At 34.5% G+C, this 25,789-nt stretch overlaps 1 protein-coding gene across 3 annotated transcripts; it reads left to right on the forward strand.

Annotated features, from left to right (window-relative positions):
* Positions 1-6,025: 6,025 nt before the first annotated feature.
* On the forward strand, positions 6,026-25,442 carry LOC141666745 (uncharacterized). 3 transcript variants are annotated; one of them, XM_074472916.1, is made up of 18 exons: positions 6,026-6,287; positions 6,735-7,276; positions 7,539-7,881; positions 8,788-8,981; positions 9,177-9,307; positions 9,438-9,701; positions 10,819-10,959; positions 11,541-11,792; positions 12,468-12,608; positions 12,680-12,979; positions 13,171-13,344; positions 17,795-18,325; positions 18,401-18,689; positions 18,759-18,958; positions 19,814-19,918; positions 20,066-22,069; positions 22,174-22,381; positions 24,224-25,442. In XM_074472916.1, the coding sequence occupies exons 2-18, from the start codon at positions 6,745-6,747 to the stop codon at positions 25,249-25,251; spliced, it is 6,837 nt and encodes a 2,278-aa protein (XP_074329017.1). In that variant the 5' UTR covers positions 6,026-6,287; positions 6,735-6,744; the 3' UTR covers positions 25,252-25,442. The 3 variants fall into 3 exon arrangements, with proteins under 3 accessions (XP_074329017.1, XP_074329016.1, XP_074329018.1); XM_074472915.1 differs by having other exon boundaries at positions 17,795-18,689; XM_074472917.1 differs by lacking the exon at positions 12,468-12,608 and having other exon boundaries at positions 17,795-18,689.
* Positions 25,443-25,789: the final 347 nt, after the last annotated feature.

A 25,789-nucleotide genomic window follows, 5' to 3' on the forward strand; every position in this document is an offset into this window, starting at 1 on the left:
AGCTTCAGTCCATTCAACAGCTTTTGGAATCTATTGAATGTGTCATTTAAAGATTCATTTTCTTCAAAATGAAAATACTCATACTGTTGAATGAGAAGCTGCATTTTGTTTTCTTTTACTTGTTCTGTACCTTCACACAGTAGCTGAACTGTGTCCCAAACCTCTTTGGCAGTTGTGCAATTTATCACATTATCAAACATATCCTTGTCAAGACCATTAAACAAAATGTTCATAGCCTTCTTATCCTTGTGGACTTCTTCTGTGTCTTCCATTGTCCATTCTGCTCTAGGTTTTGGAATGGATTGACCAACAGCAATTGTGGCCGTAGCAACTGTGGCTACTTTGTGGGGAATGTGAGGACCATTCTCAATGCAGTTTACATAACCTTCATCTTGGGAGAGTAGATGAAGGTGCATTTTCACCTTCCAATGGTGATAACTGTCTTTGTCAAGAACTGGGATTTTTACTCCAATATCCTTCTTACTCATCTTTGTTACTTTCCAAAATCTTTAAACTCTTTGTGTGTCAAGAGCTAGCTCTGATACCAATTGTTATTCCTAATGAACTAACAATGAGATTTACAGAAGGGGGGTTGAATGTAAATCTCAAAACTTTTTCAAGTTTTGAGCAGTTTCAAAGGCTTTGTGTTTAAGATAAACAAGTGTATGAATTGCTTTAAGCTAATACAGACAGATATATATTCAAACACTAATGTAAAGAACACAACAGACCTTAAAAACTTTTCTGGTGGATTGTTGTTCCACTAGAGATGGTATTTCAGAAAATCTGTGATTCAAGAAGTTGATCACAGCTGCATCCTAGTACAAACTAGATAATTTTTCTCTCAAGATTTTTCTAAACAGTTCTGGAAAAATTCATATCTAATTACTAGCTGCTACTTGGTTTATATATTACCAAGTTTACAAGTGAAGACAAAGATAAAAAGTACAATAATAAAATAAGTTCTCCACTTGTTTCTTCTCCATTTTTACTCTAGTGTATTGTTGACTATTGCCTCTTTATACTAGAGTAGAACGGCTGCTTTTTCTGATGTTCCTGAAATAGGCTACCACATCTCAGTTGTCTTTGTCAATCCATGTGCCTCTGTTTGTAGGTACAACTACCACTTGTCAACTGCTATCTAACAGAACATCCGTTGAAGCCTTCATCCGTTGATGGCTTCATCCGTTGATGTGTTAGCAGTTGAAGCTCTATCCGTTGATGCACTCATCCGTTGAAGGATGTTATCCGTTGAAGCTTTAGAGACATCCGTTGAAGCTTTGTTTCTCATCCGTTGAAGGTCTTTAAGTTATCCGTTGACACCATTTCATTTATACAAAATTACAAGGCATGAAATATTTACAATTGGCCTTCCTATCTGCATATCCTCTAGTAGTCAACATGACTTATAATTTCTCTCAACATTTAAGAATTATATCTCAAATTCAGAGACTGAAATGTGCTACAACACTAGACTTATTTCTAAGTAAAGCTACACCATCAACGGATAGCCAAAATGGTCTTATCCGTTGAGGTTATCCGTTGAGGCTACAAACACTAGTTTTCTACTTAAGTGTTTTGTTAAACATATCATCAAACTAATGCACATATATTCCTAACAGTCATTTTTGGACTTCTCAACATACTTCTCGATATTCCTTGATCTGTGACTTGTCGATATATGACTTAGAACATTTTTCCTATAACAACATTATTCAACTCCAAGCTGCTACACTTCTCTTTGAGGCATGATCTTGATTTAATCTTCTTCCAAAGTTTATCTTTAGCTTGATGGCTGTTCACAGAAAAATCATCCAATCTAATCTCTTAACATTTTTGGAGACTTAAGAAATACAATTACAAAATACAAATTAGATTATCATACAAGTTATCCTTAGGGTTGTCAAGATGACTTAGTCTTGTTATTGACATGCATGTCTTGCCCAACACACATGTCTTAGTCGTTCTCTCGTTAAAAATGTTTACACTAATGAGTCACTCTCTCATTATTCACAACTCTAATATCATAAAATTATATTATTTATTAGTCAACACTCAATGTAATATTTTTTCTATTTAATAATAGAATATTTTGAGAAAATTACAAAAATAAATTGAAAAAATATGAGAGGCGCCACCTCTCCACTCGCATCTTCTCCTTCACATCAATATAATATAATAATTTAAAATTATTGAGAAAACATATTTATTGAAATTTGTCTATATAGTATTTCATTGGCTAATTTTTTAGGAAATAATAATATGCTAAGTTGATTTTAGGATAAATAGGAGATATGAAATAAAAAAATAAAGAAATTTATGATGGTAAGTTGATTTATAGAAAAGAGAAGTTTAGGAGAATTTTTGATAAGTTGATTTCAAAAATTTTAATGGAAAATGTTGTAAAATTATTAGGAGAATATTACAAATGATGATAATTATTTATAAATACTTGTCTTTGTAATATTTCATAAGCTAAAAATTAAAAGAAGAATTTTAGGAAAATATAATATCGTAAGTTAATTTTAGGAGAAGGAGAATAAATGATATTAAAAAAAGAAATTTCGGAGAATATCAAGATAGTAAGTTTATCTAAATAGAAACTAGAAGTTTTAGGAGAATATTATGATGGTATTGTAACGACCCGCAAATCCGGACCATTAATTCTAAACCAAAACTAAAAGCAAATACAATTTATTAATACCAAAATCTATTACAAAGGTGTCTATTACAAAGGCGCAGCTAACGGAAGCGGTCCAAAAGTCAATCTACTCCAATACTAAGATCCTCGAACTCCAATGCTATCCAACTCGAACTCTTAGGCGAAACCTGAAATTGTAAGAATGAGCTATACAGCCCAGCAAGAGACCAATCGATCCAACTAGTAGGCCAAGTAACACACACACATATAACAAAATACGATAATCTATACGATACGATATACGAAACAAACACTTTTGATACACTTTCTTATTCTTATTCTTATTCGATACACACAATACACATGGCACATAGACAACAATAATTCCAAAATCAATAACTCATGCCAAGACCACTACAACCCGGTGATAACGGTCCTAAATTTTCATAAAACTGTCACTACAATCCGGTGACTGCGGTCCTAAGTTCTTATTCGATATTTTCACAAACCATGGCACAAATCAAAGATCTCAAATTATCGTCCAGACATCACATATATATAATAATACATATACTATAACACATAATACTTTCAAATATATCATCACTTAGCCCATATTTTGATAATCAAATATACACGCATAATACACAATTTTGAAAACACTAGTAAGATCGATCAAAAACTTACTCAAAATCTGACCAGATCTGAATATAGCCTTTTTGACCCTCTAAACGACGTTTTCTTGAAAAACACGAAACACGAAAGTTGAAGATAACGAAAAGACCTCTCCGAAAAGTCCAGAATCACTGAATTCCGACTTACGATGAATTTTCTACGAATTTTACAAGACTGCTGATTTTTGCTGAGAAGAGCCCTACGAATTCTTATATAAAAAACGAGGAAGACGAATATGGTGTATTTTACATAGAAAGTATTTAATGTATGTGTAGTGTTGAAGATGATCTTGAAGACGATACAACACCGTTGGAGCCGGTTACACGTAAAGAAGCACTCAAGACATCAAAAATGCTTAATAACTTTTTGATGCAACATGAAAGCACCACACCCGAGCTTTTGGATGCAATAAGGAAGATTAGGGATGAGCTTCATGTTGATTTAAATTATATGAAAAAGCAAACTACAATTGAATCATATTTTATAAAGATGTAATAGCTATATTTTTATGAATATAAGAGAATTATTAATTTATAATTTTATTGGGACCATATTTTTATACAGGGTTTTCAAAAAAATTATTATCTTATTATCTTATCGAAATTGATCATTTTTTGAACTGGCCCAAGTCGGGACCGGACAAAATTATTAATTTAGAGAGATTATTAATTAATCGAGTATTAATTTACAGAGGTTTTACTGTATATAGGAGAATACAAGGTTATTGTAGTTTTTGATATCTATTAACTCAAAAATGGAGAAAATTAGAAAAATAAAATGAGACAATTTGAGAGATGCTACCTAAACAACCTCATCTTCTCCTTTATATCAATACTAATACAGTTAAACCTCTTTAAAGTAATAGGGTCGGGACCAAGAAAAAATATTACTTTAGCGAGTTTATTACTTTATCGGGAGCAAAAATATACCGTGTCTATTATGTTGGGACCGGAAAAAAATATTATTTTAGCGAGGTTATTACTTTATCGATTATTACTTCATCGAGGTTTAACTGTATACCCCGTGCGATGCATAGTCGTTGTTATCGTTGTATATTATAAATTATAATTTAATAATATGTTGCTTGTATGATTCGATCTTATATCATTTGAATAATAAATTTTAAAACTATATCTAACATTTCTCATTAATTTGATCTAACGGTTCTAGATTGAGTGACCAAGGACTAACAACCAAACTTTTAATATTTCGTTTTTAATATAATAGTATAAATATGGATTTTTAATTGACCTTGTTTTGAACAAAAATTATACTGACTCACCAATTTGGTAATATCAACGAAGATTTCATTTATATAATGATAAATAAAATTAATTTAAATGATGTAGTCAACCACTCCCGTAACATATGATATAAGTAGTATATATATTCTATTTTGACAAGAAAAATTTAACTTTTTTGATTATAAATTATTTTCAAGAATTTCATTGATTACTTTTGAGTTCAAACTTTTATAATTTATTTAAATATTTTTTTATACATAGGATTAGGCAGTATTGTGCAAAATTGGCCGATATATCGGTAAACTTCTTGCTTCCAATCTTATTTTATTGAATCGCTGCAGAACACGGTTTAGGCAGAATCGGGTCAAAACATAGGTCAAAGTTGTGAAATCGGGTCAAAAGGGTCCAATGTGCTTATCAATTTCACAACAATATCTATAGTCTGCTACACTAATTTCACTTTTCTTCATCGTCAATATTTCCAGATATCAAGTCTGCTCTATTATTTCAGTAGATTGAACTTCATTCGGGTTTCATTACTCTTATCTTTCATATGATTCGAGAATCCTTCTTCATATACATCAGAGAGAAAGAGAGAGTGTTTATATATATATATTTGGCATCTTAAAAGGGAACCAGATGCAGAAACTTGTGATGATATATATGAGCATGAGCACTCCATTTATTTGTTTTTTCCTCTTTTAACTTAAGTACATACAATATATATATATACATATTTTAACAAAGTGGGTTTAAATATTGCTTGCCTTAAGGGTTGGCTCATCTGGTTAAAGAGGGGATAACTATCCTCTTGGTCACATACCTCCTGAGTCAGAGCATGTCGCTTAAATGCGGTTTATCATGGTTCACGTGATTTGCAGGCTATTACGTGAGCCCGTAAGATTTATCTAGTACGCACCCGAAGGGTAGCGGCTGCCGGTTATCTACGATAAAAAAATGCGGCTGCGGGTTACCTACGATAAAAAAATATTAACAAGCTCTAGAATGTGGTGGATGTTATTTTCTCGTTTTTTATTTTTATATTTATATTTATGTACGATTATATATATATATTAATATTTAATTACTATCAATTAATCAGCCGATTAATATTTTCAATTAATCCCTAATTTTGACGATTAATTCTTATAAGTTCACGTCACCGATATTCACCAATTTACCGATTTACGATATGGGACCAGTGTTACATATTTTGGAAATCGGGATTATTCGGTTGATGTACCGATTTGCGATTTATTGGACGATTTTTAAGGATGATTTATCGGCGATTTATCGGAAATCGGTTAAATCGGACAAATATTTTTGACCAATTTTTAAGCGATTTATCGGCGATTTTTGAAAAATCGACGGATTTTTATAAGAGAGTTTGGGACTAGAAGTTTTATATCAATAAAGGGCCTTCCATAAATGCATACAACAAAAAATATTTATAACTTTAGATTTTACCTATTAGGGTATGTTTCCATCCGCATCTCGCCGAACTTAAAAACCCCCTAAACCTAAATATCACCGGTTCCTCTGCTCATTAATTAATTACTATTATTATTACTGCTACTCGTGTATACTTACAACTTACCTTATATGTATACATCCTACATGTAAACACAATCTCGAACATCAATTCATCATAACGACGAATCGAATTGTCGGAGAACTGTTATCTATGCCTGATTGATCGATATTTCACCGGCGATTTCAAATTTGCGGTGAGTTTCGATTGTTTTGTGTAATTGATTGTATTTATTTTGTGAAATTAGGGTTTCTTTTGATGCTTAGAGCTTTGATTGTTTGTTTTGTGTCAATGCATGCAAGTAATTGTAGTTGATGTAATTGGGGATAGTTTTCTAGGGTTTGTGTTTGTGATAATGCTCACTTTTGGGGTTTTATTGATGTATTGTACTAGTTAGTTTCGAGTTACATTTTCGTGGATTGTATTAATCGTGTTGTGTTGACGCTGTTCGTGTTGATGTAAATTTGACGCTAACTTGTTTTGGTGGGTTAAAAGTTGTGTTTTTATTTCTTGGTATGAGGCGTGTGATGTAATTTTGATGGTTTTTACATAGGTGGATCAAAGATTGTGTTTTTAAGGTTTAGAGTAGTGTAAAGCTGTTATTTACGTTGTTTTGATGGTTATTTACGGTGGTTGTTATTAGGAGTTGAAAGATGACGAACAATGGTCGAGGTAGTAGTAAAAGTAAGGATGAGGGGAGTAATGGCGTTAAAAAAAAGGTTGTTAATGGAACTGGATCAACTGCTACTGCAGGTGATAGTTACGCTTTAAGGAGTTCAGTTAGAGATTCATCATCCAACACATCCAACAAACAAGTGCCTGCAGCAAGTCCACAAAGTACGAGAAGATCGGAAAGATTTGTAAAAAGTGCTTCAGTGTCGCCTGCAAGTAATAGGAAGTCTGAGAGAAGTAGTAAAGTACTGACGCCGAGTCCTTTGAGGAGGTCTGATAGAGGTAAGAAACAGATTTTATCAGGTTCATCAGGGTCAAAAAAGTCTGAGAAGGTATCTGTTGCAGTAGATTTGGATCAGATGCAGACTAAAAGAGAGAAGAGTTTGAGTGAGTTGACATCGGACGGAAAAAATAGCGAAGATGTGAAGTCTGGTCGTGGGAAAAGACAAGCTTATGATGGTCATACGTTCAGAGCTTTATTTAGGAGACAAGTAAACGTAAAAGCTTCTGCAGGTAGCTCAGTTTCTATATCTGTTAGTCAGTGTTTTGATGTTGGGTTCTTAATGGAGACAAGATTTTGAGTGAGCTGAACACTAAACAGTGTTATGATAACAATTTGACTTGCTAATAGGCCGTGCTGGTCATATTTAAAAAATATTGTTTTTATAAATTTCATTTTGTAGTGATGAAGAAACAATCAAATTTCCTATGAAGAACTTATATTAGAAATATGTAGAATTGCTGAAATAGGTTTTGTAATTCTGTGGTAATTCAGATAAAAATATAAACTCCGCTGAAAGCAATGGCATTGTTGAAGAGACTTCAGCAAATGCAGAGAAGCTGGTTGTTGACTGCTCTAGAGAAGAGCAGGTGCAAACTTCTGAAGTGGCAGGTTCAGATTTGGTAAAAAAAAAATCCCATGCTGATGATGATAAAGAACGTTGTGGTAGCACCACACTGTCTAAAAGAAAAATGAATTTTGTTGTGGATCTTGATGCTACTGTAATAGATGGTAGAAGAGATGTCTGCACCTCTAGTTTAGATAATCTTCATTCATCTTCTGGGTGCAAAACAACTGGTGTCTTCAAAAGATGTGTTGCGTGCTCCAAAAGGCAAAGGTACATTAGTACATACATAAAATCTATGTCCTTTCTTGTATTTGTTAGATGTCTTATCCTTGGAATTGCTAGACTGAATTCTAGGCTATCCAAACACAAACTGTTATGGGTTGGTGTTTAATTTTTGTGTGCGAGTGGAATACCCTTGATAATATTTGTTGTTAGTAGAGCATCTGGTCAGTTTGGACCTTTAGATGTCTGACTGAGCCATATCTGCTATTTAATATGAAGTTTTATATTTTGGACAGCTATACCGTGTGATTGTGCTCTAATTTTTAGAGTTCACTGAGAACACTATAGTGCCAGAAGTTTAAATTAAGAGTTTGCATCCATAACTTCTATCTCACCTACAAAATGCCCCCTAGATAGATTTATCACCAAAAATGCCAGTTAGAGTTGAAATAAAGGTTATATTCCACATTTAGATTTATTAATGAGAAGAGATTTAAAATTACACTCATCTTCTCTCCCTCGGAAGAAACTCAAAATGAAAAATATACCCATCTTCTTGCCATCGAATTAAAGCTAAATTTTAGAATTAGTAGATTAGGTAGTATTGAGACAAAAGGTTGTGATCTCATGGAATTAATGCCTGTAAACATATAATATAAAAGTGTGGTTTAAATGGCAAATCGGGGAGATGGATGGAAACGAGGGGTTCTAAAAGTGAGGGAAAACAGAGCATATGGAGTTCTGCTGGGACACTAGGGGAACTACTTTTCACCATACTTTTCTCTCCATTTTTTGATGTTGATTCAAGAATTCTGGGACCCATATTACAGGAAATGGTGCTTATTAGAAAGCCTTATTAAGCAGTACAGTCCTTAACAATACTTTTCCATATCTAACTTGGCATAATAGAAGATCTTATTCCCTATCTTTGATCATGTACTTTATCCAAGCCAGGTTCTGTGATGGAAAAGAATGCGAAACAAGCTGCAATGTATCTTGTGTAAATCGTTCCACTGATGACACTGCAGCCGGAGTTTGGTACTGTTTTCAATGTTTGAACAGTAAAATGCAGTCTGCTGCTTGTTCATTACCTGGGAGTATAGAGGCAATCTGGAATGCTAGAGAAGCTGAGGTCTCAGATGCTAAAGGTTTGGAAAATTATTGTACTGATATCGAAGTCCTAAAAGCAGAAATATTACTTTAGTTAGCATTAGCATATTCTAGATGAACACTATTATGTGGTCCGTGCATTGTACGTAGTTGTTGCATGAGGATTTGCTTGATAATTTTCCCCTCCGGCAATTTGCACTTAGAACTATTTATCAGTGCTGTTTTTGATCCAGGGTTGCGAAAGGACAAGCAATATTTTGTCAAATATAGAGGTCTTGCTCACGTTCACAACCAGTGGATTCCAGAAAGTCGATTACTTCTTGAAGCTGAGGAACTCATTGAGGAATTTAATAGAAAAAGCGAGGTTAAACATTTCTCCGAGTCCCTTCAACCTTTGACCATTAAGCATTTAGTTCACCGGAAAGATTTAATAAATAGTTGCATTTAACAGTCCTTCCGAGTTTTCCGTTGAAATATGATTGTTCTCACTTCAGGTGGTGAAATGGAATGACCAGTGGATTGTTCCTCAACGATTACTGAAGAAAAGATTGTCATCGTCCCCCAGGCAGGAGAATGGTGCTGCTGCTGAAGTTTCAAGTTCTAGCTGTGAGTGGCTTGTGAAGTGGTGTGGGCTGGATTACAATAAGGTTACATGGGAGTTGGATACCTTTCTAGGCTCTGTTAATGGTCAGAATCTCATAAAGGAGTATGAGAATCGTCACAAGAAGGCATTGGATTATTCCTCTTCAGTTAATAAGGTGAATTTAAATTAATATACCTCTTCTTCCTCTTATAGTAGGCTAGGCCCTTGAGGTTTCCCAATTTTTTTCTCAATAACACACTTCAAAGTTTGCATTGAGGTTGATTAACACAGAGAATAGATCAGAATCATGTGAATATTAAGTCAACTCTGGCCTTCTATCTGAGTGTGGAAACAAGGATTTAAATACCAAATAAAACATAGAGTATAAATTACTAGTGATAAAATACAAGCAAATTTATCAAAATTCCAAGTCCCTGAACCAACATAGTGTAAAGATTAATGTATTATTAAAATCCCTTTAATGAATTCTTGTGATAACCATGATTGTACCTTGAGGTGCCTTGAGCAATCCTGATTCCTAGCACACAGCTGTCTTCGGCACATAACCACAGCCGAGATGAGTCTTTACAAACAGCTTAGCCACACGGCTAAGTCTTTTATGATGAATAAAGATAATACTTCGACACTTTATAACCCAACTAATACCCTCTTTAAGAACCGGATAAATATGAATATAAGAGTATATAAGAATGAAAGATCTTTTCAGGAATTGTTTGAGTTCTGTATATTCACTGCTTTTTTCTTTGACAGAATATGTAGTGTATAACTGTATATACTATATACCAAAGCAAAATGATGCCTATAAAGTTGCTAAAAGGTTCTCAATGCGAACTTTCTTGGGATTTCCAAAGTAAGTGCATCCAAAATGATTTTACACCTTTTAAAAATGTTTTCATTAAAATATGTAGGATAGATTGTATAAGATGTATACTTAAAATAGTATTAATCTGTTTCATAAATCTTGTTGGAAAGATGTCTAAATGTATTGATCTGGAATATACGTTTGGAGAAAGTATCTTTGTACAAAAGATAACATCCATTTGTTGAGAGATCACAATCACGAAATATTAATTCCAACAAATCTTAAATACAGTAAAACAGTAATATGATATTTGGCATATTTCATAATTGATCATTGTCAGAATCCTTGCATTAACAATGTTGACAGATCTCAATGCTCTTTGCCCATTGCTCATGATACAACTGTTTTTGTGCGACTCTTTTTGAATTAATATTTGCTGATTTATAGAAACGTTATGATGATACTGCAGCATAACAATGGGTTTCTAGTCAAACTTCAAAAGCTTCCCGCTGGGAGTCCACCTGGATTGGATACCAGTCATCTTGACACTTTGAACAAACTGCTAGAGTTTGGGCATAAAGGGCAGAGTGCTATCGTCTTTAATGACCAGGTAATCCTCATTCTGAAGCTCATTCCCTGTGCATTTTGTGGAAGGATTGGGAAATACCTAAACACAATTTGCGTGTTGCTATCTTCCTGTGCAAACATAGTCATTATGGCAGTGCTACATTCCAAAAGTGTAATGTGCTGTAAAAAATGGAAGTCCAGTACCTTGAACAAACTTTGTTTCAAATGGAAATTGTGTTTGTCTGTTTGATAATCATATGTGCTGTACTTTGTCTTTGCTGTGTCCATTCTGAAAGCATAAACTTCTACTAATTTAGGGGGCAAGTGGGTCCGAAGCTGTGGTTCTTTCGGTCCTTGCTTGCGTCGAGTCGTTCCACTTGTGATATTCTTACTAGAGGATAACCCATGGCGATCATGGTTTTGTGCCTTCATAGTACTTTGAAGCCACATATAGCCCACCAAATATATCTCTGTTTCTTTAGATAATTGAAACATCATCTTTTTATAGCGAAGGTGCATTAGTTTACCAGTTGATTAATTTTGACGCAAATTGGGTCAGTTTTCTTCATACATGAATTAGTTTCTACACGTAAAAAATATAATGCAAGCTACCTTTATTTGCAGGACAGAATAATGAAGACACTTTTATATATTATATCCTTGTCTGATGTCTGTCGGCCCTTCCTTATTGTAACAACTGCCAGTTTGCTTCCTGTGTGGGAATCCGAGTTCTTGCGTGTGGCAGCATCAATTGATGTGGTAGTATATGATGGGACCTGTGATAACAGAAAAAGTATCAGGACGCTGGAGTTTTATGATGATGGGGGTAGGATAATGCTTCAAGTGCTATTATCCTCTGTGGAAATCATTGTTGAGGTACATTATAATTTGTGAAGCCATGTTCTATTAGGCTTAAAATAATGGGAGGCGTAGGAGCATGCTTATGTCAGACTACATAAGATTAAATAAGATGATATATTAGAAGAGACACAAAATAACTTTTATTCCAATATTTGTATTATATGTTCTCTGAGTGGTAGGAAAGAATGGTATTCAGGGTTATATTTATACTCTTAAAGAGTGGTCAGTTGCACCCTAATTGAAATAATAACTGATGATTATAGGTATCAGTACTTGAGTCATTGAAATGGATATTGAACCATCATACATCCTTCAAAATATTATTTTCCAAAAAAATACGTCCATATTTACGTGATGCTTACAAACTGTTTGTTGTAATTTATTATATATACAAATTATATTAATTACTTTCAAGTAATACCTCGGTCACTTTTTTCTCACAAAAATTACAATATATCGACATTATAGATTCAACATTTTGAATATGTCATGTGATACTTTTTATGAGTTACATTAGAGTTAAGGACATGTCTATCTCGACAAAATGTAACCCAATGCCATAATGCATACGTTTTCTCACACAAACATCAAATCTATATTAAAAAATTAGTTGAGGATGTTAGGCCTCGTATCTTGGCAGCAGTATGTTGGCTTTGTATTAAATTATAAGTCATGTATATTTTATACCAGGATTTGCTGTCCTTGAAGTCCATGAAATGGAAAGTTGTAATAGTTGATGAGTGCCAACAATCTGAAATCTCATCTCAGTTTGAACAGATTAAGATGTTAGATGCAGATGTAAAAATACTTCTGTATCGTGGTCCATTGAAGGTAAATTTTATTTCCTTTTTCCGTTTTGTTACTTAACAATAATCATTTTAATGATAGGCTGATTTTTTCAGGATAATGTCACTGACTACATAAATTTGCTGTCTTTGCTTGATTCTTGCGGCAATGATGTCCGGCAAGGCGAGTCAAGTGACAATCTTTGTAAGTTCAAGGAGAGGTTATCACAGTATATTGCCTGTGAAGGCAAGTCGACCTCTCTCAAGTTTGTAGAGTTTTGGGTTCCTTCCATGGTATCGAATGTGCAGCTCGAGCAGTATTGTGATACTCTTCTATCAAATTCTATGTCACTATGCTTGAATTCAAAGACTGACCCTGTTGGGGCTCTCCGAGATACTGTCTTTTCGACTCGAAAGGTTAGATCTCTCAGCCATTAGTTTCACAATTAAGAAATGCTTCAGTCATATTATTATTATGCTATATATTTATCTTCAGTGTCCACTCTCTGGGAATATCTGCAATTGGCATCCAGTTACCTAATTTGATATTAAAGAATAGTTTAATTTTTTTAAACTCTGAAATCGTTTTGCACTTCTCTGATTTGAAGAGCTGTGACCATCCCTACATTGTTGATCCTTCTCTTAAAATCCTGATAACGAAAGATCTTCCTCCTATAAATTTTTTGGATGTGGAGATAAAAGCCAGTGGAAAATTACAACTTCTGGATATGATGCTCTCGGAAATCAGAAAGCAACAACTGAGAGTGCTAATTCTCTTTCAGGTGTGTGATCAATCCTTCTACAACTTTATAAGACTTTTTCATGTCTTCTTCTATGCTTGTCTTGCAAAGTGTTGCCATACTCTTAGAATAAAGCTAATCCTCAGGATAGCATGTTAGCTTATCTTTGGTAGAGTAAGAGACTTTACTAACTAGATGGATCGGTACTGGTTAACATATTACTTGCTCAATCAGATTATTGGTAATATATTTGGGTTATTCTGTTATTCACTACTACTGGAGTTAACATATTACATGATACATAAACCCTTTTCTTTTGTCTAAAATCAAGTACCCTGCTTCTTTAGACGTATACCCATTGACATTGTAGCTAGACCTGGCAATTCGTTCGTGTCGTATACTTTCATGTCGTGTATTTTCGTGTTTCGTGTACTTGAATGCCAAACACAAAACCGACATGTTTAGCGTTTGTGTACATTCGTGTTCGTGTACTTTCGTTTCGTGTCATTTCGTGTCGTGTATGTCGTGTAAATTGAATATTAATATATATTAAATTTAATATTAATATAAATTAAAATATAAGATTTTTAGGTAAAAAAATATAAAATATATGAAAAATATATATTTAGATCTCAATTCAATACAATATAATGAAATTAAATAATATTTTAAAAATAAATATGCATGCATTTATTATAATTCTACATATATTTATAAAAAATATTAAAATTTTATTATAATATTTATTTATGTCGTATACTTCGTTTCGTGTCGTGTACTTGAAGGTTAAACACAAAACCGACACTAAATCTCGACCGTGTACTTTCATGTTCGTTTATTTTCGTGTCGTGTACTAAAAATGCAAACACAAACACTAATTTTTCGTGTCGTGTAAGTCGTGTCGTGTCCAAAATTGCCGGGTCTAATTGTAGCTGCTTTATATTATTCAGACCGTATTTTTGGACTAGCATAGACTAATATAGTAACAGGCACTAGTTAGTAGTGTGTCATGATTTTTATCTTAGTAGAACTCTAGGCCAGTAAGGGCATTATTGTCTTTTCATAGTTAGCTACAAGACTTGGCCTATAAATACCAGGTCAGTTGTTATATTTCATTATGTATCATGAATATTGAAAGGGTAACTTGTTTCCACCATTCTCCCTCCCTATTTTTTTGCTGTGTTTCTCTGTAGAATATCTTCTCTTGCAAGTTAGCTGTATTGTATCCCTCTTTAACTCTGAACTCTATATCTATCTCTGATCTCTATCTCTCTGCTATATCTCTCTAATTCAGCCCTAATCTCCCTGGTTTCCATCTTAATTTTGCAATTTCTACCTGTATATCTACTGTTCCTGCATTTCTTATCACTCGAACATAAAAAGGCACCAAATATAATCAGATGTACAGTTTAGGAACAAGCAAGTTCCTGACACCCTACTGAATGACTGCAATAGTTTCAGTATTTGCATATCGACAAATGAAAAAGTTAATTTTATATTTTTATGTTACTGTTTGGAGATGAAGTTAATTCTAGTTTAATATAAATTCTAATTTTATTCTATATATTGATAATTAGGAAGAGTCTACATGTCGGGAACTATAGGTTACTGAACTGAAATTTACTATGTTTTTTTATTTTCTGTGGTTATGTGATAATAAATGCAGGTAGCAGTTATGGAACAAATAGATATAAAAATCCGGGGATAGAAATCAAAGAGAGTATGGCAAAAATATAGAGATAAATTGAGAGATTAGTTATAAGAGAGATGAAACAGCAGATTTAGAATAGACAGAAACATAATAGAGCTAACGTGCAGGAGAAGATATTTTTAGAAGAGAAGCAGATAATTTTAGAGAGACAGATTGATAGAACTAAGTCTCATTTCCTGATAATTCATTAAGCATAAACATAACCACTGTATTTAGACTCATAACTAACTCAGAATGACACAAATACACTTACTACGTCTATTGCTTATACTACCACCCGATACTACTGTACTGCAGTTCGTACTTTGTAACACTACATTCATGGTAGTAAGATTATATAAGTTGTCTCCTTTATTATATTTTCTAGGAAACGGTTATAAATTAGAATTATTTTTCTTTTTTATTAGAATTTTTCATGTTCATATAATTTTAGGACCTCTATTTAATCTTGATTACTATAAATATAAATCATGGATTAGGTGTTTCAAAAATGAAATTGCAGTTCTTTTTTGTTTCTATTGATTCTCTGGAAACCCTTTTTTAGTCGGGTTCTACATCATGGATTATTAAGAGCTTACATTCCTTGTACAGAGTAACAAGATAATCCTGTCAGGATAGTCATTATATTAGTAGCAACAAGTATTACTGGTACCAAGTCAAGTAGTAGTTGGTAATAACTCCACATAATTGTTTTTGGTATATATGCAATAACACTGACCATTAGTTATTAGTTGATGTCCAACTTATTAGTTGGTACCAAATTTTAAATACTAGCTTATTATTTATATCCTGTGCGTTGCACTCGTTAATTGTTATTTTTTCTATTTTATTATGTGTATTTCATATATAGTATTCATATTTATTTTGGTTGTAGCTAAGTATTTAAGTTATAATTGTTATGTGAACTCTAATTAGAATAGTTTATTTAAAATAAGTATTACTTATATTTTTTTTTTGCTAAATAAGTATTACTTATTTGTTTAAACTAAAGTAAAATATGTATTTTATTTTTTTATATTTAGGACTGTTAATTTAGTAATTAGGTCCTTGAAAATAGGGTTTTTAAAATATATAGCCCTTAGGAATGGGTTTGAATTAGAATAGTTAAACTTGTTTTAATTAAATAGTTTTTTAAATATAATTAGGTTAGATAAAATCTATTTTAAAAAAAATTGACCCGTAATTTTTATAATATGTAGGCTTTAGAGATGGGTTTAAAATAGAAAAGTTACACATGTTTTGAATAGCATTCCTTTTTAATATAAATAGGCATGTGCTTAATATATAAATATATATATATATATTAAATTATTAGCTCTGTAGATCGGAGTTCATGTGAATCAGGAGTGTATGAATATTCGAGGTCAAAAGTGGTTTTATGTATGTTCTATAAATTAATAAACAGGTGTGTCTGGGTTTAATATGTAAAACAATCAATTATTATTATTAAATAAAAATATTATGACATGATGACGAAATTATAGACTGATCGACCAGACTCAATAAGTATATCAACAGGTTACAATCCCTGGTCATGTCATGGTCACATTATCAATAACGATGACCACTTCTATTTGCAACATATGCTTTTTAAGATTATGAGATTCTGAAGGTTAAGGATATATATGATGTTGGATATTCAAACAAAAGATTGATAGATTACAATTCAATAGGATTCTAATTAAAGTATTTAAAAGAAATTATCAAGTATTAGATATTCATATTTATAATAAAATATTGTAGTATAATATGGGTGATAAGCCAAAAACTAAAATGGTAGTTCTTTGACATACCGTTGAAAGTGTTTTTGTCTTTTAATGAACAGGACTAATTGTTATAACTATTAACTATTGACAGGACTCGAACCTTGAATCTGTAGAAAATGTTTAGAAAATACAGAATATACAACTAAAGAATATTAATGTTTAACTATAATATGCTGTTGACAAGATTCGAGCCCTGAACCTATGAGAGTAGTTTAGAAATTAATATATGAATATTATTTTTATTATTACATATCTAATGGTTCTAATCTATCTAACGGCTGTTATCTACTGTACTAAACAACTGTACCGGACAACCAACTAACAACTACGAAATATAGGGTGTTCAGATTATAATAGTATAGTATATATAGATATGGGTGATAACCTATGTTACTTAGACTCTTCATTTTACCTTCGAGTATCAGTGTTGGACACTCGACACTCGACACTAGGATATGGGCACTCGGACTTGGACACTTACTTTAGGCAAAAAACATGTATATTATTTAAAATGTTGCCGGTCCGACACTTGGAGAGGTTTTTGTGTCGGATACTTGTAGCCAAGTCCGAGTAACAGTGATAACCATAGACCAAAAACGGCAGTCCTCTGAAATACCATCGGAAGGGCCTTTGGCCTTTTAGTATGGAGTAGTATATAAGTATTAATTATCAGAGTGGCCTTTTTACCCTCAATTAAAATTTTTATTGTATTGGATTTGTGTTGATAAGCTGTATGTCTTCCTGCCCTATTGAGTGCCACTTTTCAAGTTTTGCTGCTTTCTACATACGCAACATTCATATCTTTTTGAATACTTGTTGACTGTCGTTGATTTTTATGTGTCAACCTGCTCCTGCAATATTGCTTGTTTGATGTATCTATTGTCTACCAGATATCCTAAGTCCAAGTGCAGAGATTCCTTAAATATATTTCATCCTTTCAGTTTTATGGCTACAAAGTTCTATTCATCTATTTTAGTTACTATCACTTATCGAAAATCCATTTTTTCCACGACAGTCTGTAGCTGGATCTGGAAGGGACACACTAGGACTGGGAGATATTTTGGATGATTTCTTGCGTGAGAGATTTGGCATAGATACCTACGAGCGTCTTGATGGGGTGGCGATCTCGTCCAAATTAAGGCAGAAAGCATTGAACAATTTTAACAAGGGTAGTGGGAGATTCGTGTTCTTATTAGAAAACCGTGCTTGTCTCTCGAGCATTAAACTTGTGTCAGTGGATACAGTAATAATTTTCGACAGTGACTGGAATCCCGCGAATGATATGAAAGCACTAAACAAAATATCTATTGATTCTCAGTGTAAACAGATAAAAATATTTCGTTTATATTCAGCTTTTACTGTTGAAGAAAAAGTTTTGATTCTTGCTAAGGAGGGATTGGCACTTGAAAACAAATTAGAGAACATAAGTCGAGCTACTAGTAACACGTTGCTAATGTGGGGTGCATCATATTTACTTAAGAGGTTGGATGAATTTCATAGTACCCCTGATGCAAATGTCTCATCCGAGCAAACACTTGCGAGGAAGGTAGTGGACGAAATATTGGTATTACTTTCTCAAAATGGTGAATGTGATGGTATTGATAACTATTTTGTCTCAAAGATTCAGCAGAGAGGTGGAATCTACAGTTCGAATCTGAAGTTGCTGGGTGAGCAACAAGTTTTGTTGTCGGATGGTGAACATCCACATATTTTTTGGTCAAATTTGTTAAACGGAAGGAATCCAAAGTGGAAATTTTTGTCTGGGAAAACTCAAAGGCACCGGAAAAAGGTTCAGTATTTTGATGATTCACCAAAGCAAGCAGAAGGTGAAGCTGTTGAAGTTGGGAAGAAGCGCAAGAAGGGAGGGGCTGATTTGAGTCCCGGGCTTGAACGAGACAAGACTGCAGGAGGTACTTGCTAGTTTTCGATTGGTTATGATGTCTATCATCATCCGTCTTAACGTGTTTTTCTGTATGCAGAAAAAATTGCAGGGGCTTCTGGTATTCCTGAAAATCATGGTTTGTACTGTTCAGAAGCACAAGATACAACGGACTTGATTTACCCTCCCAATGCTCCAGCAATTGTTTCTGACAAGAGCATTCTGCCAGATACACGGAATAATTTTCATCTTTCTGTAAAGTCGTCTGTTCTGAAGCTTTGCGAGATTTTAAAATTATCTGTATGCTACTCTTATCCCCTTCCTAAATTTTGTTTGTTTCTTATTCTAATATATGTTTTTTTAGGGGTGGAAGAAGATACTCCCTCCATTCCATTTACATTTCCTTACTTTTTACACGTAATTTAAGGTGCATTAAAAAGATAATTCTGCCAATTTTTCTTAATTTCTTTTGTAAATTAAAGTTTAAAGTAATATTTTTTATTCAAAAAAACACCAGGCGGAAGTATGATTTTTAGGCGCCATAAATTACTTGCAAAAGGTCAAACATACATGGAAAATGCGACGGGGAGGGAGTATTTCTTTGTGGAACTTCTAGGAGTAGTAGATACATGGTGTTGGTGTAACATAAATGTACTAAGAGGGTGTTGGTCAAATGACCTCTAGAAAATCTCTCTCCAAAAGCACCAAAACTATATCGTAAAATCAGATCACCTGTTCCTACTTAAATAGTTCTGCAACATTTATAATTTGAATTAAAAGCTCGAACTTTTTATCCAACTTACGGCTGCTTACAGTTGACTATTGTTTGGAAATTTATTAATTGCGGAAAGATTTAAATTTCAAAGTTCACACACCTCTGATCTCACTGCATTGCTGAGTGATGGAAGAGTTCCGAATTCCGATAGTTGTTTGAAGTATAATATTTAGGAATAAAGCTTTGAGATAAAGATAGGGAGCATAGATGATGTTTTTATCTTATACATATGTTTTCAGCCCTTCAATCTTTTTAATTCGTTACGTTCTTCCTAGAGCTTTGTGTTTCAATTGGCAAACTGGTATTCTCTTTCTTTTGTATTTATAAGAATGGTTGCAACCGAGATTGAATATAAAACACGTGACCCGTGTAATATTCAGGATGAAGTCAAGACTATGGCAGAACGGTTTCTTGAATATGTTATTTCTAATCATCAAGTCAGCAGTGACTCGAAAAACATACTGCAGGCATTCCTTATATCTCTGGTAAGAATATTTTATAGAATTTAAAATCCAATGTAAATTTTTTCATAAGCTTCAAATTTTGTAACTGATCTTTGATAATTGTTTTTTTCCTTCTGCCATGTCAAATTTTAATCTAATGATTTAGTGCTGGTTATGTTTCTGATTCAGTGCTGGAGTTCAGCTTCACTTCTAAACCAGAAAGTTGATAGGAAGGGATCTCTCATCCTTGCACAGCAACATCTGAACTTTGTTTGCAATGAAAAAGAGGCAGATTCTGTGTATTTTGCTGTGCGCAAGTTAAAGAAAGCATTTAAGGAGAATGTGTTATCAGATTTTTCAAAGGATAGCGCATTGGAGGTTGGAAAGTCCCGCAGAGAAACACTGAATGAGAAGACGGAGTTGCAAAAAGTGAAACCAGAGCTCGAAGAAACAAGAGATCAAGCATGTACTCGTGATATGGTACAAGATGATAAAACACACAAGGTAGATAAAGCGAATAATTTTTTACTGATCCAGAAGAAATGTAGGAAGAAAATGGCAAAACTGAAGCAGAAGCAAGATGAAGAAATAAAGGAATTTAACAGATCTTGGGAGGTCCGGAGATTAGAAATTGAAAATAAGCAAAAAGTCGAGTCGACTATTGTTAAGGAGATGTATAGTAACAAAGCACTGAGAATGGATAAACTGAAGACATTAGATAACGAGTGCGCAAAGAAATTGGAAGAACTTGAGCGTCAGAAGGATATAAGCTTTAAACAATTAAAAGCACAGCATCTAAATGCATTATCAGATGAGAGCAGGAAGGTCAATCATTGGTTAAAATCAGCAACACCCTTTGTTACTGAAGATATTTGTCAGAATGTGCTGCCTTTGCATCCATCTGGTGTTCAAACCGAGGTGGGAAACTCTCGAGCTGGCGAGTATGAGTCTCCAATTGTTTCTGAAAATGTTGCAACTCTGTCTAGACCTCCTGATCTTCTTGCAGGCCGAACAAATACAGTTAAGGTTGTGCCAGAGAATACTTTTGTAACTGGTGTAAACCAAACTTCGAAAGATGACGTGGAGGAGATAGCGTTGGTAAATGTGCCAGTTTCTAGAAGTACGGAGCCTAGTATGTTAGGCTGTTCCTCTGATGTTCATGAAAAGACCGGCTCTGTTAGTCAGTGTCACTCCGTAACTCAGAACCTAGAACAAAATCTGTCAAGTGGGCCAGGTGTAACGGTTCCATCAGAACCATTGAAAAGGATTCCAGAGAAAGTGCTTGGTGATGCCAACTCCTTAGAGCTGGAAACAACTGCCATGGAATTCCTTGGAGGGCAAGGTAGAGTACGTGGAGCAAGTGCTGACACACCAAATATTTTAGAAAACAATTCCCAGTGTGGCGAAGCAAATAGCTCTGTTAATGTTGATTCCTCTCCCCCGGAGATGTTAAAATTTCCTGAAAAGCATCCAGCTTCATCTCCTGCTTGTAAACAAGTTGAAGTTTCAGCTCCTGAGAAAGTTTCAGATGTTGAGCAACCGCAGTTGGAAATTGCTATAGTTTCTCATTCAGGTCGCAGTCCAACTGATTTACCTCTAGCTAGTGGATCTGTTCCTAGATCAACTAATGAAAGGGATACTTCTCCCCGAAGTAGATCTGTGAATGCAATAGCGCCTTCAGATCAGGCTTCTTTACTAGCTGGTCAAATTGCGGAAGAGAATCATCCAGCGGATGATCGAGTAAGGAATCTTGTGTACGAGCAACAAGAGATTCCGCAACAACTGGTTGGGCACTCAGAGCTCCCTGATCAAGTTCTTCCACGTCTTGGGGAACACGGGGAACTGCATCCCCCTATTGATGTGATAGAAACACCTCTTCTACAAAATCAGCCTGATTTTCCATCTACTAGTAATAATACACTTGATCATCAGCCACTCAGTTTTGGTCCATATTTTTTAAATTCCGAGGCTGTACCACAAGTCAATGAGAGTACACTAGAGCTTCCCAGACAACCTGTGGTTTCTACCAGAGTAAATATGCCCGTTCAGGGATTTAACGACCATCCATTACGTGCTGAACACCAGGTCCCTTCACGAATTCCGAAGCTGACTTCATATAGTGACCCACTACAGAATCAACTGGAAGGTATTCGAAAGGAAACTGAACAAGCTATTAAACTTAATGACGAGACGGTCAGTGCTCATTTAGAAAATTTCTTCAAAGTTTTATCACATGTTATTGTAATTTATTGTTTACTTTGTAGTTTGTACTCACTTGTAGTCTTTTTATTGAGCAGAAGATGAGACTGAAATTTGAGTTAGAAGAAAGTATAGCTCAGCTTCGTAGAAATTATGAAGCTAAATGTAAGGACGCTGAGGCTGCATTCCTATGGAAGAAGAAAGAACTCGATAGAAATCATAAGAAAGTCCTTGTTAATAAAATCCTGGCTGATGCTTTTAGGTCCAAGTGCGTGGAACCTTCTAGGTACATGGGGATGCAACAAGGTACGTAATAGTTGAACATGATACTTGGAAAAGTTTGTTTTTCTTCTAGCTATTTGTGCTGGTTTATTATTTACAAAGTGGCATGAGTAGACAATCAACTTAATACGGTCTACAGCCTCAACTACTTTATGTTCATAGAGTTTTCAGTCTGCATTTGCTTATTAATTGGATACTGGGGAATGCTTCTAAATTTATTAAAACATCTCTTTTACCATGTAATTGTGATGTTCTACTTCTCTATAATGACATCTGCATTAAATGGTAACAAGTGGGCGAACAAATCTGGTCTTGGCGGTAATTTCTGATAGCCACAGTTGAGAGTCTGCAAGTCTACTGTTTTAACAATTAAAAATAGACAAGTTAGATCCTCTCCACCATTAGAAAGTTCAACAATCACTATTTTTAGCTCCAGTTATGATTTGTGCAAATTACTTGTGAAGAGTTGGGTTCTAAAGACCAAGGTTGTGTTCACCTTTTAGTTGGCATGAGTGAAATCAAATATTATGAAGAAAATAAGAGGTGTAACGTAAAAGAAGAATGTAGGGGAGGGTGAAAATATATAGGAGGATGGGAATTAGTGATATGGAAAAGAAATGTTGCAATGAAGGAAAGACTATTCATTTTGGATTTTGGAATCAGCAGATATGAAGCTTATTGTAAAGTTGAATCACTAAGGTTAAAGCAATGAATATTTGTGACTGCTTGCACAAAAGTTAGTTCTAATTCTTCCATCCTTACTGCATTCTATGCTATTGAAGTGAATGTATATGATTCTAAAACAAGCGTTATCTCCAAACAAACTACAGGGAATCTATTTATAGAAATGAAGGCAATGAAATGTAGTAAAAGCTCTAGCAGTTCTTAATATGTAAAAAAATAGTAATAATAAAAGTTAATATAATCAATCGAGGAAACTGCTAACCGAGTGTATCTGTAAATTTGGCGTCCCTCTGTGAATCTTACAGACTAGCAACTCCAAAGCTATTGCCTGATTAGGCTTCAGTAGTTTGTCAAGCTGGTAAAAGATGTTTTTAGAATGTAATAATTCATGTCTTCCAACCCTCTTCCACGAACAGTGCTCACAGTTATAAATGTTTTTCTGTGCAGTGGCCATTAATATTAATGGGCCTAGTGCACAAGAAGGAATTTCAGATGCTAATATTCACCATATTTTCGCAAAAGTTTCCCCCACATACAGAACACATAACCACCAAAGTTACAAATGCTAATTTATTTTGAACGAACAATGACATGAAGTAAAGATTTAAACTTGGAGGGATGTTATAAATATCGAGATGCAGTTTACAAGCATAACAAAACTTCAATGAATACCAAATTTACTGTGTAGGAAAGTTGAATTATTCAGAGGCCCTAAATTATTGTATTTTCTTGTAAATTCTGTCTTTTTTTCCGCCTAAATTTAACTTGTGTCTTTCGTAGATAAGCTACACACTACATGATTTTTTTACAGATTGGGGATGTTTATAAATAGGTTGAAGTAACTTGTGCTTCTTGCAGCCTCCGAAGCACCTAAATATACTACTGAGACATTTATGATTGTATTATTGCTCAATGATTCTTCTTGACCAAAAAACCTTATGATAAATAATTGAATAATAGTTATATACAGTTTATTGTATGCATGTCTTTGTATCACATTCCATGTAAAATTATTGCGGCCATATAATATATTCATGCAGGAATTTTAGTAGGCATGCCCATGTTCTTTCTTTCTTTATTTTGCTAGAACTTTGTCATCGACAATGGACACTGTTCGAAGACCCTTGTAAATTTATTATGCATGATGGTATTTACATCTGCTATTTGCCACATTTCCTGCAGTTGTGCACCCTGGTCATGGGCAACATGTAAATCAGTTACATTCGCATGATGCACCTAGGTCATCCCTCGTCACTGTTACATCTTCAGCTGGCCAACCTGCTGCAGGTCAACAGAATACAGCTATTAGTACTCAGCCTCCATCAAGGCTTCATTTGAATACTGTTTCATCTACGGCTCGCCAATCAACAGCCAATCAGCAGAATAAGGCCTTACCGTCACAATATGGAATGAGGCTTTTACCTGTTACTGCTTTATCTTCTGGTACCCAACCTGCAGCCGCACAGTTGCATACAACCCTGCTGACGCAGCCTGAGCCTGGTAATAACGTCGTCTCTGTTTCATCTTCAGCTGGCCAACCTTCTAGCCATCAGCAGAACACAGAGCCACTGTTGCCGCCTTCACCGAGGATTTCCCCCATCTCCTTATCATCTTCTGGTCCTCACTCTGCTTCCAGTCAGCAGAATACCCAACCTCCATTACAAATTGTTCATCAATCAGCAGCTCTTTTCTCAAGCGTTGCCACCAGACCACCTCAGATCAATCCCATTACCCCTTCGATGGGGAATGTCAGAGTTGGAAATGAAAATCGCGCCCGTGCCCCTGCCCCACATTTACAGGCTTTTAGATCTGCATCAGCTGTAAGTCATACAGCTATGCAACGTGTGATGCCAAGTCATCTGACCCCAACCAGTCTGCCAGCGTCTTCATCTCCTCCATTTTCAGCAGCCCCAAATGTACCGACAAACTACTCAAGTGCCAACTATAATAATCTGTCACCCCTTTTTAATACCGCCAAAGAAATGTTGCCACCTGGATTGTCAACTCCTATGAGTGCTTCAGTGTCTACTCAGGAATTGCTCAAGTCTAGTAAGCAGCATAGTGCACAGAGACTTGATGAACCTCTGCTAGATTTGGGTTCAACATTAGACTCAATAGATTTTTCTGTATTTGAAACTGGGAGCGTGCCACCTAGCTCTGCTGCTCCAGATGTAACAACTAATTTAGTTTGTTTATCAGATGAAGATTAAATTTTGATATTTTTTTTATCGATCTTAAGTTGGTATAGCATAAGTTCAATCTTCAGCGTACAGACATCAGTAATGTTTGTAGAACCTTGTATCTAAACGTATGATGCTGGATAGAGCGTGTTTTGCCGTGCTAAATTATGTTGAGTAGTTGGCATTTAATCTCTTGATCTACTGACTGATTTTTTCATGGACGAGAAACATGTACGTGAAACACTTGTGATATCATCAGCTTCAATAGTATATATGCTTATAGCTTGCTTCTGAAAAGTTGGTGAAACCAGAGCTATTGTTGTAATAGCTGTGACTGAATGCCGCAAAAATGGTTATACGAGTTTATATTCCAACCATAATGTTAAGTAAAATAAAAATGGATTGCTTTGTATATATAGTCATGGTGATGTCTGACTCTCTACATTGTTGCTTAAAGGAATCCATTTATTTTGGAGTAAATACGATGTTGTCTGAATATTTTCTTGTCTTGTGTTTAATCGCAGTAAGAGTTGTTCTTTTAGTAATGTACGGTTGAGCATGAATTTGT

The sequence above is a fragment of the Apium graveolens genome, chromosome 6 (genome assembly GCF_009905375.1).
Source record: "Apium graveolens cultivar Ventura chromosome 6, ASM990537v1, whole genome shotgun sequence".
Classification (NCBI taxonomy): domain Eukaryota; kingdom Viridiplantae; phylum Streptophyta; class Magnoliopsida; order Apiales; family Apiaceae; genus Apium; species Apium graveolens.